General features: G+C 40.9%; 1 protein-coding gene across 1 annotated transcript in view; it reads right to left on the bottom strand.

Moving 5' to 3' along the window:
* The window catches only part of Cntn5 (contactin 5), a 1,130,804-nt gene that overhangs the window by 26,728 nt on the left and 1,087,304 nt on the right, over nt 1-16,772 (bottom strand). Inside the window, exon 22 of the mRNA XM_037208201.1 lies at nt 8,148-8,257. Coding sequence (XP_037064096.1) covers nt 8,148-8,257 — 110 coding nt within the window. The remainder of the gene's footprint in view (nt 1-8,147; nt 8,258-16,772) is intronic.

Genomic DNA, 16,772 nt, shown 5'->3' with positions numbered 1-16,772 from the left:
TTTTTATTTAAGAAAAATGGAGGCTATTTTAGGGACATAAGTATACACTCCTACAAACAGAGATATAAACTTGTCGAGGGTGCTGGCGTGGGTTTGTCCTCACTGTTTCTTGAGGGTCAGGGTGCTATAAAATCCTACGATAATTATGGACATATTGCTACTATGTTTTCTGTTTATATTAATTTCCCATGAACTTTCCCAGTATTAGAATGGGCTCTTTGGTGCAGATTGCTAGGACCTGGCCCACTACCTGCTTTGAGTGAAAGGATGAAAGGAGGAAGCAGCTCAGATTGCATTTCCCCCATTCCTGCCAACCTTCTTCCTGATCTAGGGAATCCAAAGAAAAATTATGCAGTTTGGCTTCATGGCTTACTCTGTTTTCCTGCCAGGATGACATCTGCTTTGAATTTGCAGGCTCATAAAAGTTCTATATGCTCTCAAAAGCTTTGGGGATGCTTCTGGAGGATTGGGGATTACCATTCACTGGACACTCCAGTGCTGGTGAGCTCATAAATTCAAGACAGAACCTAATGATCTACTTGCATGGGCCAGAGACAGAGATGGTATTCCAGTTGAGAGGGTCATGGTTATTCATGAATTGGAGTTGTTCAATAGACACAGCCTATTTCCAACTTTCAATCAAACTACATCTCACAGGCTAAAAATCTCAACATATTCTTATGACCTTGCTTTCTACATTTAGTCTTCATAGACATAAAATTTCAAGTAACTTGTAAAGAACAAAAATTTTCAAAGATATTCTTTGAGACCATCTACCCAATTATTGAAGCTTTCTACAATACTGGTGTCTTAGTTAGAGTTTCTATTGCTGTGAAGAGACACCATGACCACAGCAACTCTTACAAAGGAAAAGCATTTAAGTGGGGTAGCTTACATTTTCAGAGGTTTGGTCCTTATCATCATGGTGTGACATGAAAGCATGCAGGCAGACATGATGCTGGAGAAATAGCTGAGAGTCAAGTCCTATATCTTGACTGGCAGACAACAGGAAGTGATCTGAAACACTGAATATGGCTTGAGAACACATGAGACCTTAAAGCCCACCCTCACAGTGACACACTTCCTCTAACAAGGCTGTACCTACTCCAGCAAAACCACACCTCCTAATAGTGCCACTGCCCATGAGCTTATGGGGGCCAGTTACATTCAAACTTCCACAACTGGACAGATGGGTGCGTGCACTTGGATTTCAGAGGGTGTGATCTTTCTTGATTGTGAGGTGCAGAGGGCAATCTTAGAACCTCATTGAAAGTCAGTGGATTTCTTCTCTAGCCTATTTATGACTACTAGAAACATTTAGGAATGGATCACAAAGACACAGAAAGGGATGATACTGCTACAGTGACCTCAGATTGCTTGACTTTGTCCTCTCTTCCCTCCCTCCCTCCCTCCTTCTTTCCTTCCATCCTTCCTCCTGCTTTCTCCTCCTCCTATTTCTTTGTCTTAACCAAGGTTTCAGAATGTAGTGCTGCCTATAGCTAACCTGTACTCACTGTGTAGACCAGGCTACCCTCAAGAGTGATAACTTAATAACAAAAAACAGAGACTTTGAATTGGGATCAAGTAGTCAATATATTTGAAGGAGTTAGGTTAATTGCAAATGAAAGTTAGCCTGAAGTCAAAATATTTGCTGTATTATTTCTTAAACCAATTAAGGCGCAATGGCAGATTTCTCATAGTACAAAACCACATGTGAACAGTGTGCTGACAGGAAATCTAGACTGATGCCCTTATTGCTGCCCTGCACAGCCACACAGGGGAAAACGGCAAAACCAGGTTACTAGCAAAAGGAGTTGCCTGGCATTAGGACCAAGACCCTACTTTGTGACTGAAACAAAATCAAAACACAAACTCAAGAAAATAGAAAGCAACTTGCTTGCCAGACTGGAACTTGATTTATCTCTTTGTTTTGTTTTGTATTCTGTTTTTGAGAGTCTCACTATGTAGTGCAGCCTGACCTTGAACTTACAATCTTCCACCTTACTCTTTTGAGTGCTAGGTTGGTGGACAGCAAGTACCACGGCCCATGGCTAGAATGTGAGCTTTTCAAGGGTTACTGCCTTTGTCCAGTCTACTTTCTGGTTTAGCATCAGCACTGCACCTGAACATGGCAGGCAGCTCCATGACTAGTCTCTGGATAAGTAACCAAATAATGAATGAGGTCCAGATGAAACACCCGGAATGTGAGACCAGGAGTGTAGAAGGTCAAAATTTAACTGACAACTTGAGTTAGGTGGCAAACAGTCTGGGTCAGAGTTAGTGAGCCAGAGGCCAGTGATGGTGCCTTGGCTGAGGAGATAGGAAAGGTTATCAGACCTTATTGGTCTCATATCAGTCTTATTTCTTCATGATCTTTGCTAAGGGTAGCCTTCCTCAATTACTTATGAAAGAGCAACTACAAAGCCCCCAGAATCAAGTGAGTCACTAGTAAATCAAGTTTGTTTATCGATTGAGGCATTGTTGCTTATTAAAGTCACATTGTGTATTCCAGAGATTCGACTGTCCATGCTGAGCTTGGTAGGAGATTATGTATTTGATGGGAACATTAGAGGATGTGAATCTGTTCATGTGACTTTAGAAATTATTACTTATTTGTCACTCCCCAGCCACCAAACGCATCATGGAGACTTTCTAATGCCAAAGTACTATCTGTGAACTGTTGGCAAGCATGGCTAAAAGAGTTTCCTGGGTTAATTAGGCTAATGTCGAAATCTTCATTGCAAAAATACATTTAGATGTTGAGTCTTGCTCACAGTAATTACAGATATAAAGATTGGATAGCTTTAGCTCTCAGGAACAGCAAAACATTGTGATGTTATAACAGGAGCTTAGATAGTTTCACAGTGTGGAAGGTGATGGTGTTGTAGAGGTCTGAAGAGAGGCCCCCTCTTCCCAATTACTGACACTAATCATTATTTAGGGAGCAGTAGCATTATGAGGTTATTGAATGTCTATATCAGAAATAACTGAATTGCCAACAGAAGAGATATTCATTTCTTTTTTTACAGACAACTTCTTAACCTCCCAACCCATTGTGTTTTTCCACCTCATCTGGCCTAACCTCGAGCTGCCCTAAGCAAAGGCAATCACTTCCTTCTCCCGTCAGTATTATATAGTCCAGTCTTGGTGTGTGTGTGTGTGTGTGTGTGTGTGTGTGTGTGTGTGTGTGTGTGTGTTTTCCCTGTCAAACCAACCTCCCTTGCCAGCCTCCTTGCTGGTTCTGTCTCTTTGGTGAAACTTTACAAGGTCTGTCTGTGACGTCCTCCTCTGCCTTCCTCTCCATTCTAGCCTTGAAATTTTCCCTTCAGATGTTTTTGCTTAATTACACCGCTTTCAATGACACTTCTAGGCCTTCCACCCTGATCTCTCCATTAGATTCTAAACTCCCTGTCATACAGCCTAAGCCAGTGGCATCCTTGTGTTTCTAACAGAAACCCCAAGATTAATTTAGACAAAATAGAACTCTTAGTTTTTACCTGTAAATCTGTTCTTTGTTTTCTTTCCCTTGTTTTTTGGAAAATGGCACAACTTACTAATCCAGCAATTTAGAAACAGTCATTTCTCTCCTGTCCACAAGTTCATCGAGTCCTCCTCTAAAATCCTCCACTTTGCGCTCACATTGCCCAGGCCCCTTCTGGCTAAGCCCCCCAGGACCTGCTTCAGGAGGACAGTAATCCCCTGTTCTCCCTGGCCTTTCTCTCCTTCCCTTTCCACTCTTCACAGAAAAGCTGCCAGTCATTTCAAAGAATGTGAATCAGTCATCATTTCTCCCAGTCTTTCTCATCACTGCAGGGAGATACCCAGTGGAAGCAGCAGTGTGGAAGGGAGGATTTTTTGGGGCGGCTCACACCTGGAGACTACTGTCCCTTCCTGAGGGACAAGCATCATGGCAGGAAAGGAGGCAGCTGCACACGCTGCATCTGCAGTCAGGATGCAGAGAGAGACAAGCGCTGGCATTGTATTCACTTCCATCTTTCCATTCAGTATGGAACCCCAGACCCATTCCTGTGCATTCTCTTTGGAAAATCCTTCACAGACACACCCAGAGTTGTGTTTTCATGGTGATTCCAAATCTAGCCAAGCTTCCAGGAAGACTGACCACTTAGACCCTCTGTAAATCACTCTGCTGACTTCTGGTGCACTTAGAGATGAAGCTCGACTCTGTCATCTGTACATTTCTACACGACCTGGTCTCTACACGGCCGTTGACTTCTAATTCCAGGCGTGCCATTTCCCACCAACATCCTCTGCTTCTTTCTGTTCTTTAAGGGAACTAAGCTAGCTCTACCTTTAACTCTTTTTTTTTTTAAATTAAAACAAAAATTTTCATATAGTGTATTTTGATCATATTCTTTATCCTTCTCCAGTTCCTTCCAGTTTCTCCCCCACATACCTATCCACTCAACTTAATGTTCTCTCTCTCTCTCTTTCTTAACCTCTACAACACACACAAGAAAGAAAATCAACACACACACACACACACACACACAGAGAGAGAGATAGATAGATAGATAGATAGATAGATAGATAGAGAGAGAGAGAGAGAGAGAGAGAGAGAGAGAGAGAGAGAGAGAGACCCAATAAGACAAACAACCTCAAACAAAAAGTATACAATAAAAACCCGGAGTCCATTTTTTTTTTTTGTTGGCATGGGGCCTGCCCTGGAATATGGAGGAAACTGATTTTTCCGTTTTCCAGAAGGTATCAGTTGCAAACAGTTTCTTCATTAGAGGTGGATTTTGTGTTCACCTTCTCTCCTCTGTGCTGGACACCAACCCAGCCTTATGTCATTTACTTGTTGATTTGTTTACACAGTCTTTAAGTTGGTCTTTTTCCATTATAGTATAGTATTCACAGGCCTAATCTGTCTTAGTTACATACTTTAATTCAAGAAAAATGGGAGGAGCCATCAAATACACTGTCATTTGCATTTCCCAAAAAATAAATTTGGAAATTTACACATTGCAGTGAAATTTGAACTGTGACTAGAAAAGTAAGCCATAAGATAAGACAGATAAAGGTATATAAAAACTAAAGCAATCTTCTGATTATGGTAACGAGGCTCCTGTTTCAAAAGTCTGCTTCGTTAGCATGATCAGAAGTCTAGCATTAGAGAACAAAGCTGGAACGCGGCAGTCAGATGAGAGGAGGTGAAGAGAAGATGGAATGTGTAAGATTTAGTCAGAAGTATTGATTGCTTTTGCTGACATTTTTAGCAGGAGAGATAAGTGGGGATAAGAGGAGAAGAGTCATGGGGGGCAGAGGTGCATCTAGTTTTAAGGCAGGAAGAATGCAGAAAAAAAGAGGGTGGGGTGTTAATACCCTTCTTATATCACATTTAATCTTAAGTTGACTATCCAGCAATGAGACAGAAGAAATCAAAGTCAAGGCTGAATATATTTCACTTAAAATAACAGATAATGTCATACTTGCCATTGAATTTTACATTTCCTTCATTTTTTGTTTAAATAAAGTATGTACTTTTTTCTAGTTAGCAAGATGTTGACATTTGCCTTATAACAAAACTCTGTTGTTTTTTTTTTTCCATTTTTATGCATATATGGTGCACTGGTTAGTTCAATGTCAACTAGACCCAAGCGGGAGTCATCAGAGAGGAGGGAACTTCGACTGAGAAAATGTCTCCACAAAATTAGGCTATATGCAAGCCTGGAGGGCACTTTCTTAGAAGTTGATACATGGGAAGAGCCAAGTCCATTGTGTACCATCCCTGGGCTAGTGGTGCTGGGTGCTGTAAGAAGGAAGCCTTAGCAAGCCCTGGGAAGCAATTCGTAGCAGCACCACGGCCTCTGCATCAGCTCCAGCCTCCAGGTTCCTGACCTGCTTGAGTTCCTGTCCTAACTTCCTTTTATAATGAAGTGATATGCAAATATAAGCCACATAAACCCCTTCCTCCCCAACTTGCTTTGGTCATGGTGTTTCAGCACAGCAATAGTAATCCAAACTAAGACACGTGGTTTGCCTGTGTGTATGAACGTTTGGTATACATGCACGTGTGCATGTATACATGGAGGCCTGAGGTGGATGCCAGGAATCATTCTTGGTTGCTTTTTCACCTTATTCAGTAAGGAAGCATCTGAAATCAGAGCTTACAGATTCATCTTGCTAGTCAGTTTGCCCTGGGGGTCCCCTGTCTCTTCCTTCTGGGCTGGTCACCACAGCTACTTGACATTAACATAGATTATAGGGATTCGAAATCTGGTCCTTAAGGTTTTGTTGTAAATGTTTTAACCATGGTGTCATCTTCCCAGCCCATAATTCCTTATTTTTAAACTTTATTTTGTAATGTAAAGCAGAATAAATGTTACTGTGCTCATGGAGTCTCTCCAGTTTAAATGTTCAGAATTTATGTCACTTTAGTTTAGAAATACAGCGATAGTGTTGACCCCACCAGAATCTGTTTCATCTTGGCCAGCTTGTAATCGCTGAGGACATTCTGTTTCATAGCTGTGAAAATCTGCCACTCTGAAGGAGACAGGTTGAGTAAAGACATGGTCCTCTGACATGTCTGTGTCACACATGATCCTCACTTTCAGGCCAGCCTTGACCAGCAAGACACCAAGGTCTCCAGGAAAGTCTGCTCAGCTCTTATATATCCATCTGGAGATTTGATTTCTCATCTTTTGTATTTTTTTTTTTTTTATTTTAGGAGGCCTCCTGTGCTGCTCAGGGCTGGCCACTTGAGTAGGTGTGTGCCACCGATGTGTGCCACTGGGCTTGGTTTGGACTTTGCCCTTTAAATTTTTCAGCAGCATTAGGGTCAATGGAACATTGACTTTTTGAACTTTTAGGCTCCTGAATTTCTTCAGTGTATCCCTCGTAGTATATTTGGTCAGATCCTCTTCTTTCATTGAGCTCTAGGCCATACCATACCATAGAGCTTAGTTCCTATGTAACCTCTTTATCAGTGTACAGTGACCACAGCCAATACAAGTTTAAAGCATCATTTAATATTGGTCATTCTTCAGAGTTATAGATTGCTCAACCCTTAATCTTCTAGAAATAAAGAAGGCAAGGGAATGTAGCTCAGTTTCTAGAATGATTTCCTGCATATTCAAAGCCCTGGTTTGATTCCTAATAACACACAAGCAAGGTGTGGTGATGCACACCTTTCACTCCTGCACTTCAGTGATGGAGGAGTTCAGGGTCATCCCCAGCTACTTAGTGAGTGGAAACCAGTTTGGGGATACATGAGCTCTCATCTCAAACAACAATAACACAGTATAACAAAAAAAAACAACAAACAGCATCAGAAATAAAGGCTTATAAAGCTTAACATCCAAAGCAGAATCTTTGACTTCTGTGTGTTCGTCATCCAGTGTGCTGGTTCATAAAACCCTGGGATTATCTGTACTTTATTTTCCATAGCCAACATCCAATTCACCATTAAATTCTGTGTGCTTCCATTTAAAGTAACAGTCCACTTCCCATCAGTTCTAGAAAATGGCACCCTCGTTGATACCTGACTGGACCAGCTGCTACTCTTTCCTTCTGAAGCTCTCCTCAAGTCTGTTCTCTCCACTCTAGACTAAGAGGCTTTTAATACAAAACAGACTTTGATATGGCCACTCCATTGAAAATGCTTTTTGGGCTCTCCCTGTACTTAAGCTAGAATACTCAAGCTCACAGGTATCCCACAATCCTTCAATCCCTGTGCAGGCTAAAGCTTAATTGATATCACTGAGTTGATATGGCATATTCATGATTATAAGGCTGTTATTTCTTTCTTGAAACAGTAAAAGTAAATACCTACCGATAGTTTCTAGGTTTGTCCAAGAATCCATTTCATTCCCTCTTTTATTTTTGCACAGTGGTGTGGAGATCACACAAAAAAATAAGCCAACTAATGAGAAGTAAAATACTTGTCAGGAGAACAGTCTTTCTTTCTTTCTTTCTTTCTTTCTTTCTTTCTTTCTTTCTTTCTTTCTTTCTTTCTTTCTTTCTCTCTTTCTCTCTTTCTCTCTTTCTCTCTGTCTTTCTGTCTTTCTTTCATCACAGGGCAAAGTTTCAAAGGAATATGATTCTGGTAAAGTGTCATCAAACCATCTCTTTAGTAGGACACAGTGCCAGCACAATCAAAGGCTTATTTTCAGTAGTTCTGTTCATACCTCAAACCCCTGTGGTCTTCCGAGACTCTCCTTATTGTGTTTCCATGTAACGAGAATCTCTGAGACAGACACACTCGTAGCTTTGACATCAGTGGGGGCAGCACTGGGTTCTGTAGGAAGAAAGGAGGAAGGGATGAGCCACAGTCCCTGTGTTATCTCTGTCAAGCACTGTTCCAGGGTCTCCTAGCTCTTCCTGTCTTCCTGACTTACTTTTGAATGATATGTTGTGAAGTAACAGAATTTTCCCAAGGTCCTGCCCTGAGAAAATCCATCCCAGGGTCCTGGGGAAGATGCCATGTCCAGCGCGGGGTTATCTGAGGGAAATGAACCTATGTACACCATGCTCTTTCATCTGTTTACTTTATTTCTCTAACACAAGATTCTATCTATACTGCTTCAGCTCCATCCTCATATTCAGCTCTTCTCTGTACCTACTGGGCCTGCCTGTCATAGTCCTAACTAAGCTCCTGTGCTTTCGACCTCATCTTCGTCCTCTGTTACTTCATCTTCCATCTTTCCTTCCTTGCTCCTTACCCCTGGCTCTAAGAAAATCTGCCTTCTTCTCTTCTCCCTGGCCACACAGCTCTGCCTGGGCCAGGAGTTCCACTCCAGTCTTTACTGCACCTGGTTATGCAAAAAGCCCTATTGTCCTGAGTCAATGGCTCTGCAGCGCTACTAGGCCTGAAGGCAGGGGGAATGGTCTGAGCTTCATTTGCACAAGAAACAAAGCTAAGCATCTACAACCCGCCTGTCTCCTAGGCACTTAAGAGTATTACCTGGATCAGCAGTAGGTCTGAGAAGCTAAATTGTTTGCCTTATGGCCTAGTAGTATATGGGTACACAAGAATTTCATAGCAGAAGACAGCCGATATATATTAAAAGCTGAATAACACCAAATATTCCTTGATAAATGGTTTCCTCTAGAAAAAAATGTCTTGAGTTTTCTAGATATGGCTTTAATATACAGCTGAATCTCTATAATATATTCTTGTGACATGCTACAAAGAAATTGTGAAAAAACACTAAATAAGAAGGTGATCTATTTGTGTCTCTGGGTTGGATCAATTTGCATTAGAATCTTACCAATAACCGGTGACAATCTAGAATGATGAGGAAAGAAGGCCTCTATCATTGAGTCAGGGAGGGCATTTCTCAGAAAAGTGAACAGTTCAACTTAAGGTGTCTGGCAGTCCATCCAGTCTAGCAACAAAGACTGTCAGCTGGGATTGGTGGGTTTGTTTGTTTGTTTATTATCTATGTATCTATGCATCTATCTATGTATCTATGTATCTATCTATGTATCTATCTATCTATTTGCTTCTGGGGCTAAGTTATGGAAGCAACCTAGTTCCAACCACAGAGGGATGGAAGTTTTTGTGAATGAACACTGTTAACTACAGTACTAAAAATGCTAGATGCATTATTCCCATTAAGACTAAATCCTAAAGTATATGATATACTTTTTTGCTTGTTAATTTTGTATTTTCAGCCAGGCTCTTGCTGTAAAACCTTGGCTGGTCTTGTGTTCACTATGTAGAACAGGCTGGCTTTTAACTGTTACTCTCCTCTCTCACCCTTGGAGTACAGGAATCACAGGTGTTTATCACTATTCCTAGCTTTTATGATGCTTTTCTTACTCCTGTACTACAGATGAAAGAATTTAGGATTCAAAGGTTGCAAAATAATTTGTCAAAAAGTGGCTAAATACCTAGAGGGGTTTTTTGTTAAATATTTAACTCCAACATAGAAACACATTTAACAAACATATGGTAATACTATATTTACCTTGTGTAATCAAAGAGGGAGTCTAAATTTCATGTTTTTGCCACAAAACTCCATTTCTGTGATCATGGGAGAAATGTGTTATGTACTCTGATATTTAAAAGGTATTCATTGACTTTTATGACAGGTACAGACAGAGTAGAACAGTCCCTGAAGGTCTCAGTGCTGCTGCTAAAAAACACCTCTCCATTTGTTTCTATGCTCAGTGACCTTTCACACTATTTTTTTCTAATACACAGTGTCTGACTGACATCCATCAAGAAGTGCATTTTCTTTGACATCACATGATATATGAGCAAGGAAATATTTCTAGCTTTGACATGGTTGAATCATAAATACTATCACAAACACGTGTTATCCAAAATGGTAGAATAAAGGTCACAGATTAGGTCGAACAGCTCTGTACAGATTATATATATTAAAATCCTATGCTATAAAAATTGTAGACTTTTGTACTAACTTCAAATTAATTCTCCCCTCCCCTGGATTCAGGAAACCATACAACAAAGATACAATTGTAAAGAACACCTTCAAAAGGCATTATGAGGGACCAAGAATGATATTTTTCTGAAATCTTTTCTTAGCTATGAGAAAACAGTTACATATCTATCTAATGCTTTTGAATATTACTGATTTAAAGATACCAGTCCAGTGTGTAGGGTGGCACTGTAAGTGTGTAATCCAGCAATGGAGAGGTAGAGACGGGAGGATCAGAGTTCCAGGTTGGACACACAGTGTTTCCTGGCTAGCTTGTGATATGGGAGATCCATCTCAAAATAATGAATAAATAAATAAACAAATAAAACCACCCCCAAAACATCTATTCATTGCTGTAAAATAAGTGTACAAAAGACTTTTCAAAACATTTATATTTGTACTAAGCAATGGTTTTCTTTTGATGAGTCTCACATTAAAATTCACATGCTGGAACTGGAGAGATAGTCCTTTGATAGGGGACTTGTGTTCCGTTCTCAGCACCCATGCCAGACGACTCACAGTTCCCTATCACTCTAGCTCCTATCACTCTAGGAAATTCGAGAGCCTTTTCTCGATTCCTTGTGTACTGCTCTCATATGCACAAACTCATTCCCAGACACAGATACACAGACACAGGCACACACACACACACACACACACACACACACACACACACACAAACACACACAGACACTCAGATACACAGACTCACACATTGTTACAGACACACACACAGACACACAGACAATTAAAAATGCAAACACACCCATAATTAAAAATAAATCTTAAAAAACACCCCACATGCAATAATTGAGCCAAAATTCATTTGCTTTTAATGCCCAGGTTGTCACTGATCGTCGTACTGTATCAGTTGTACCTGTTCATTCTGAGATCCAGTAACTGCTCATTCTGAGATCCAGTAACTCTTTCCTGTTCTTTTCCCAGCACTATCCCTCACACTACTTTACAGTCTCTTCAATCTATTGTTTTTGTCTTGAAAGAGCTTCTATTTCATTCTAGAATTATGATAGCAGACATGTAGTGACTTTTTAAATTGTTTAACAGGAGTTTAAAATCTCGATTCTGTAGTTAAAGGGGATGCTGGCATGTGTTTTGAGGCATGCGTGCCTGGATAGCTCAGGTTTGGGGAAGATTCATTTCAAAGGGAGCCACACCATTTTCATTCTGTTACTTGCCACTTCCCTCTAGAATGAACGCAGCTCAGAGATTCGCTTGCCAAATGCTTTCCATGCGCATTTTATATTACTGAGGCAATTACATCTTTGTCAGAGATGATTGCAGGGGGATAAATAATTTCAGAAGCACAAAAACACATGGCTAGGTGGCAGCCTTTCTATCCTTTTTTTTTTTTTTTTTTTTTATCTCCAGAGAGAACTTATTTCCCTGTTAGCTTTCAGGAGCACCAGACACATGTAAATATGTCTCAAACTGAAATTTAAATAAAAAAAAAGAACATTCTAAAAGAACACGAGAGATGGTTAGGAACTCCTTCCTTCCCAAGCAAGCACTTGACTCTCCACCGAAAAGCTTGAAGGATTTTAAATTCAGGTCAGAGTGATCCTGATGTGTCACTGCTGATTCCCTGGGGGTGAGTTACAGTTGCATCACCTGAATGAGTGTGGACAAACTGCCTCAAGACAGTTCACCTTCTAGATCAAAACAGCATCGAAAGTCCACCCTTGCTGACCTGAGCTGGAATTTCAGCATGGGAAAAAGCGTGGTCTCGGCCTGGTTATTCCAACACTCTGCTGTGTACTTTTTTTAATTACATATTTTTATTTATTAAAAAAATATTCATTTTACATATCAACCACAGATCCCCCTCTCATTCCTCCTTCTGCTACCCTCAGCTTCTCCCCTCCAACTCACCTTCCCATCACCTCCTCTGAAAAGATAAGGCCTCCAATGAGGAGTCAGCAAAGCCTGGTACATTCAGTTGAGGCAGGACTAAGCCCCTCCCCCTGTATCAAGGCTGAGCAAGGCACCCAACATAAGTAATGGGCTCCAGAAAGCTAGCTCATGCACCAGGGACAGATCCTGATCCCACTGCCAGGGGCTGGGGCACTATGTACTGTTTATAGCTGAATTGACAAAGTGTGTGTCTGCAGACAAGAATAACAGGCCAGATGACAGAATCTTTGGCTGGGATCTCCTGTTCTGTCTGGAAGTCCATGGCAGCCACATGAGGGAGAGGAGAGACACCATGACAGACTTTAAGAAAGTTGCTTGGATCAGAAGTCAGGAGCACATGGCCAATGGGCTTTGAGGGTTCAAGCAAATCAGTTTAAGCCAATGTGTCAATCTAATATATCCTACAAAATTAAAATTTTCTAGATTTTCTTGGGGAAAGGCTGCTTCATTCCAACGGTGCTTCTGAAAGTGCCCTTCTCCCAATCTGCTCATGGGGGACAGTCTTAAACATTCTTTACTGATTTTAAACTTGGCAACAAAGAATCAGTTCTCAGTTTCTTTTCTTTGTCTCATAAATATGTATGTGGGTGCACATCTTTTTATGTGAAGGACTAACGTTGGTATCAGGAATTTGCCTCTATCAGTTTTTAAACTTACTCTTTCAGGCAGTCTTTCAATAAAACCCAGAGCTTGCTCTGACAGCCATCTTGCTCCAGAGATGCTCTGCCTCCCCCTTTGAAGCCGTGAACTGCAGGCAAGCAGCAAGGGTGCCTGGCATTTGTGTGGGTTCTGGAGGTTTGAACTCTGGTCCTCCTTTCTGGCCACAAGTGTTTGAACCTCTGAACCATTCCCTTCCCATCACTCTCAGTTTCTAAAGAGTCAAGTTTTGGGGTAGAGAAAGGAATTTAAAGGAATCCAATTGAACTTATTCTTTTACTATTCAATTGCCTCTGAAGACTGAGAGAGGGATGGGAGAATATAATTAATCATACCCATAATGCACTTGAACATAAACACAATAGATAAAGGAAAGAATTTAAAGTAGTCATAATTGACTCTTTTAGAAAAGGATTTACTATGTTCTGAGACTTGTTAATTCCAGACATGTATTACATAGCCCAACAAAACTATTATATATTATGCAATTACTTTTCAAAGAGGGGTAGAGGGACTACGGAAGCCATCACACAGCTGCTAAATGGTGAAGGGAGGCTTGGAGTCCAGGCACAGACTCTACTCCCCTGCTGCTGTCAGTCCACTTGACTTTGCACACATGATGTCTACCATTGCTTTTAAAAGTACTGTAGTTGTTTTCTGTGTGTATGTGCTTGTAGCATATATGATTTCATGTATGCATGTGTCACGTGCATGGGTATGGAGCCAGAAGCTGACAGTGAACTTGTCCTCTGTCACTCTCCACCTCATGTTTTTAATTGTTGCCATCACTGTGTATGAACATGATGTGTGTGAGTGTGTTTTCACATGGATATCAGAGGGCGACTTCTGGGAAGTGGTTCTCCCCTTCCACCTTCAGGCTGGATATCAACCTCGGGTAACCAGGCTTGCTCAGTGTTTTCACCTGCAGAGCCATATTATCATCCAGTCCTTGTCAATTTGTGACAGGGTTTCTCACTGAACCTGAAGCTCTCCAATTGGCTAGATTAGCTGGCCAGCAAGCCCAGGGATCTCCCTGTCTCTGCTTTCCCAGGGCTGCAGATGCAGGTACATGTTATCATGTCTGGCCTGCTATGTGGGCGCTCAAAATCAGAACTTAAGTGCTCGCACATGGGTGGTAGACATCTTCTCTACTGAGCCATTGTCCTCACCCCTCCCTTGGCTCTTCCATTGCCTTTTAACTGCTAACCTCTTTCAAGGTTTAGTATTGGGCTTCTTACTTGAGCCTTCCACTTCTAGGTGTTGTCAGAATCCACAGAAACCCAGGGACTACCTACTAAACTCCGTCACAGGCTTATCAGCTGTGGTCTTCATTCCTATTGCATGGGATTCTGGGTAACTTTGGACCAAGTTGCACGGGGCTCCGCATAGGCCATGTCATGTTTGAGCATGTTCAAACTCTCCTGACCTTGTATATCACAGGATTAAACTAACAAACAAACAAAACCCAACTCCTACTCTTGACTTTGCACTTAGGTAAGTTGATTAAAAAGTTCAGAATCTTATTTTGGCAAATATGCTAGGCTCTGTCCATTAGGTAGAGATTTGAAAAACTCTCCTCTTGCTTAGGGTGTGATGTGGGCTGTGGATAACTCCTCCACTCCAATCTAGGGATACATAGTGGACACATTGATTGATAGATTTCGGTATCAGTTAGATTAAAATTTAGAACAGAATTACTATGCTCATGAATTTAGATGATACATCTGTGTTAAGTGACCCAGCAGCTGGAGTCCTCCTAGTGATTTGGGGGGGGGGCGGTGTGCTTGTAATATTGATTGTACATCTGACTTCCCAGGAGGGGTAGCAGCAGCATTAATCAAAGAGGAGTCTAATAAACTGTGGGAGAAGGGTTATGGTTTCATTAGTTAAAAATTCGGTGAAGACAGCACCATTGAACTTTTATAGTCACTAATCCATATGGATCACACAGCACAGACGGGCGATTATTCCTTATATTTTATAACTAATATGCCAATTTATAAATTTCTGACTTCACATAAATCCCACTGAGCTCAGTTTCAGCCAAGAGTCGATCTGGAGAATGCCACCTTGTGAGCGCTGGGCTTTAATTTGAGTGCTGATTGCCCTGTTTTCAAGGGACAACTGCAAACTAATTTCTTCAGATGAGGAGCAACTTCAATTTAATAACAACAAGAGCCATGCAATTCACCTGAAGAGACAGAAGCCCCAAATGCTAGAAAAATCTGTAGAACATTGCAAATAAACAAATCTTCCAATCTGTGATTAATGGCTATGGAATTTTTTCTGCTTTCCTGATGGATGTAATTGAATGCTCTGGTTCTTCTTACCCAAAGTTAGAGTAATGAGAAGCTGAGAGCAAACAGATATGAGTTAAACTATGAAGTTTTTGTAGAAATACAAAATTGAGCATGAATCATTGATTTAATGTTTTTATCTTGGGAAGAAATCACTTTAAAAAACATTTTTACTAAGATTTTGGATGTAATTTGTTATTATTTTTAATTTAAAACCTTTTAAGACTTTGAGTATACAGGAATTTCTGAGTGTGGGTTTGTGCACACAAGTGCAGTACCCTGGAGGCCAGCAGAGGGCATTAGACCATCTGGAGCTGGAGTGAATGAGGTTCTCAGGGGTTTGATGTGGGTGCTGAGGAACAAAACTGGTCCTCTCTCTGCAAGAGCAGTGCATGCTCCTAAGAGCTGAGCCATCTCGTCAGCCTGCCATTAACTTAAAAGTCCAGGCTGGCCTCCAACTTTCAATCCTCCTGCCTTAGCTACCCAGTGCTGGGATTATAGGCATGTCCAACTTCACCCAACTTTACTATGCATTTTAATATCAACATCAGAACTTTGTAATTCTTTTAAAAAGATGGGTTTGGTTCCAAAATAAGGGTGAATCATACCCTAAAGATCAATAGTGGAACTAGGGTTAGCGATACAAAATTCTTCCTTGGCATAAAGGTTGGAAGTGTGATTTACCTATGAAGCACCTGTGGAAATCCCAGCAGACAAGTTTTTTTTCCAGGTACACATCAGTGGCCACTTGGCACATCAGAGCCTTGCTGCTTCTGCTGCATAAATACTGAAAATTTCCAAAGGCTCAAGGGTGTTATTAGAAGAACCACCTGGAACATTCCTGATAGTACTTGAGAGAAACAGCTAATCTCAGAAATGTGAGAGTCAATTCAAACCTCAAATGATTTAGATAATATCAATAGAAGTGACCCCCTTTAATAGGTCAAATATGGGCAACATTTTGCTTTCAACAATGTAATTCTCATCCACATTTCTGTAGGCTTGCTTGAGAAGGAAGCAAAAAAGGATTATGGGTTTGAGGAATGCACACAGCACTTATGGATGGGTTTTGCTTTTGATAGTCTCACTGCATAGCCTAGGCTGGCACTGAATTCATGATTCTCTTGGTCTAAAGTCTTGAGTGGTAGCATTATATCTTTGAAATGGTCACTCCTGTTCAAACAAAGGCATTTGCCAAGTGGCTAAAAGAGAACGAAATTTCCCCTTTTGATTACATAGCAAAAGTTGGCCTGTTGTTATTGTCTCTTTGGAAAAATTAAAGAGTACTTCAGAATATAGAACAAGGAGGTGGAATTTTAATTTCTGCATTATGAGCATTCTGGAACTGTTCTAATTCAAAACCTTCACTGACAAGTAAGAGAAAGTTAGATTTCAGATAATCTACTTATGATCACACTAAGGGTGACTGCATTGTAGTGCAGGTGAAGGGAGATGGTTCCTTCGTTCCTCTGTTCTGTTT

Source organism: Peromyscus leucopus, chromosome 7 (assembly GCF_004664715.2).
Source record: "Peromyscus leucopus breed LL Stock chromosome 7, UCI_PerLeu_2.1, whole genome shotgun sequence".
NCBI classification, from domain to species: Eukaryota; Metazoa; Chordata; class Mammalia; order Rodentia; family Cricetidae; genus Peromyscus; species Peromyscus leucopus.
This window is presented reverse-complemented; position numbering and strand designations above follow the sequence as displayed.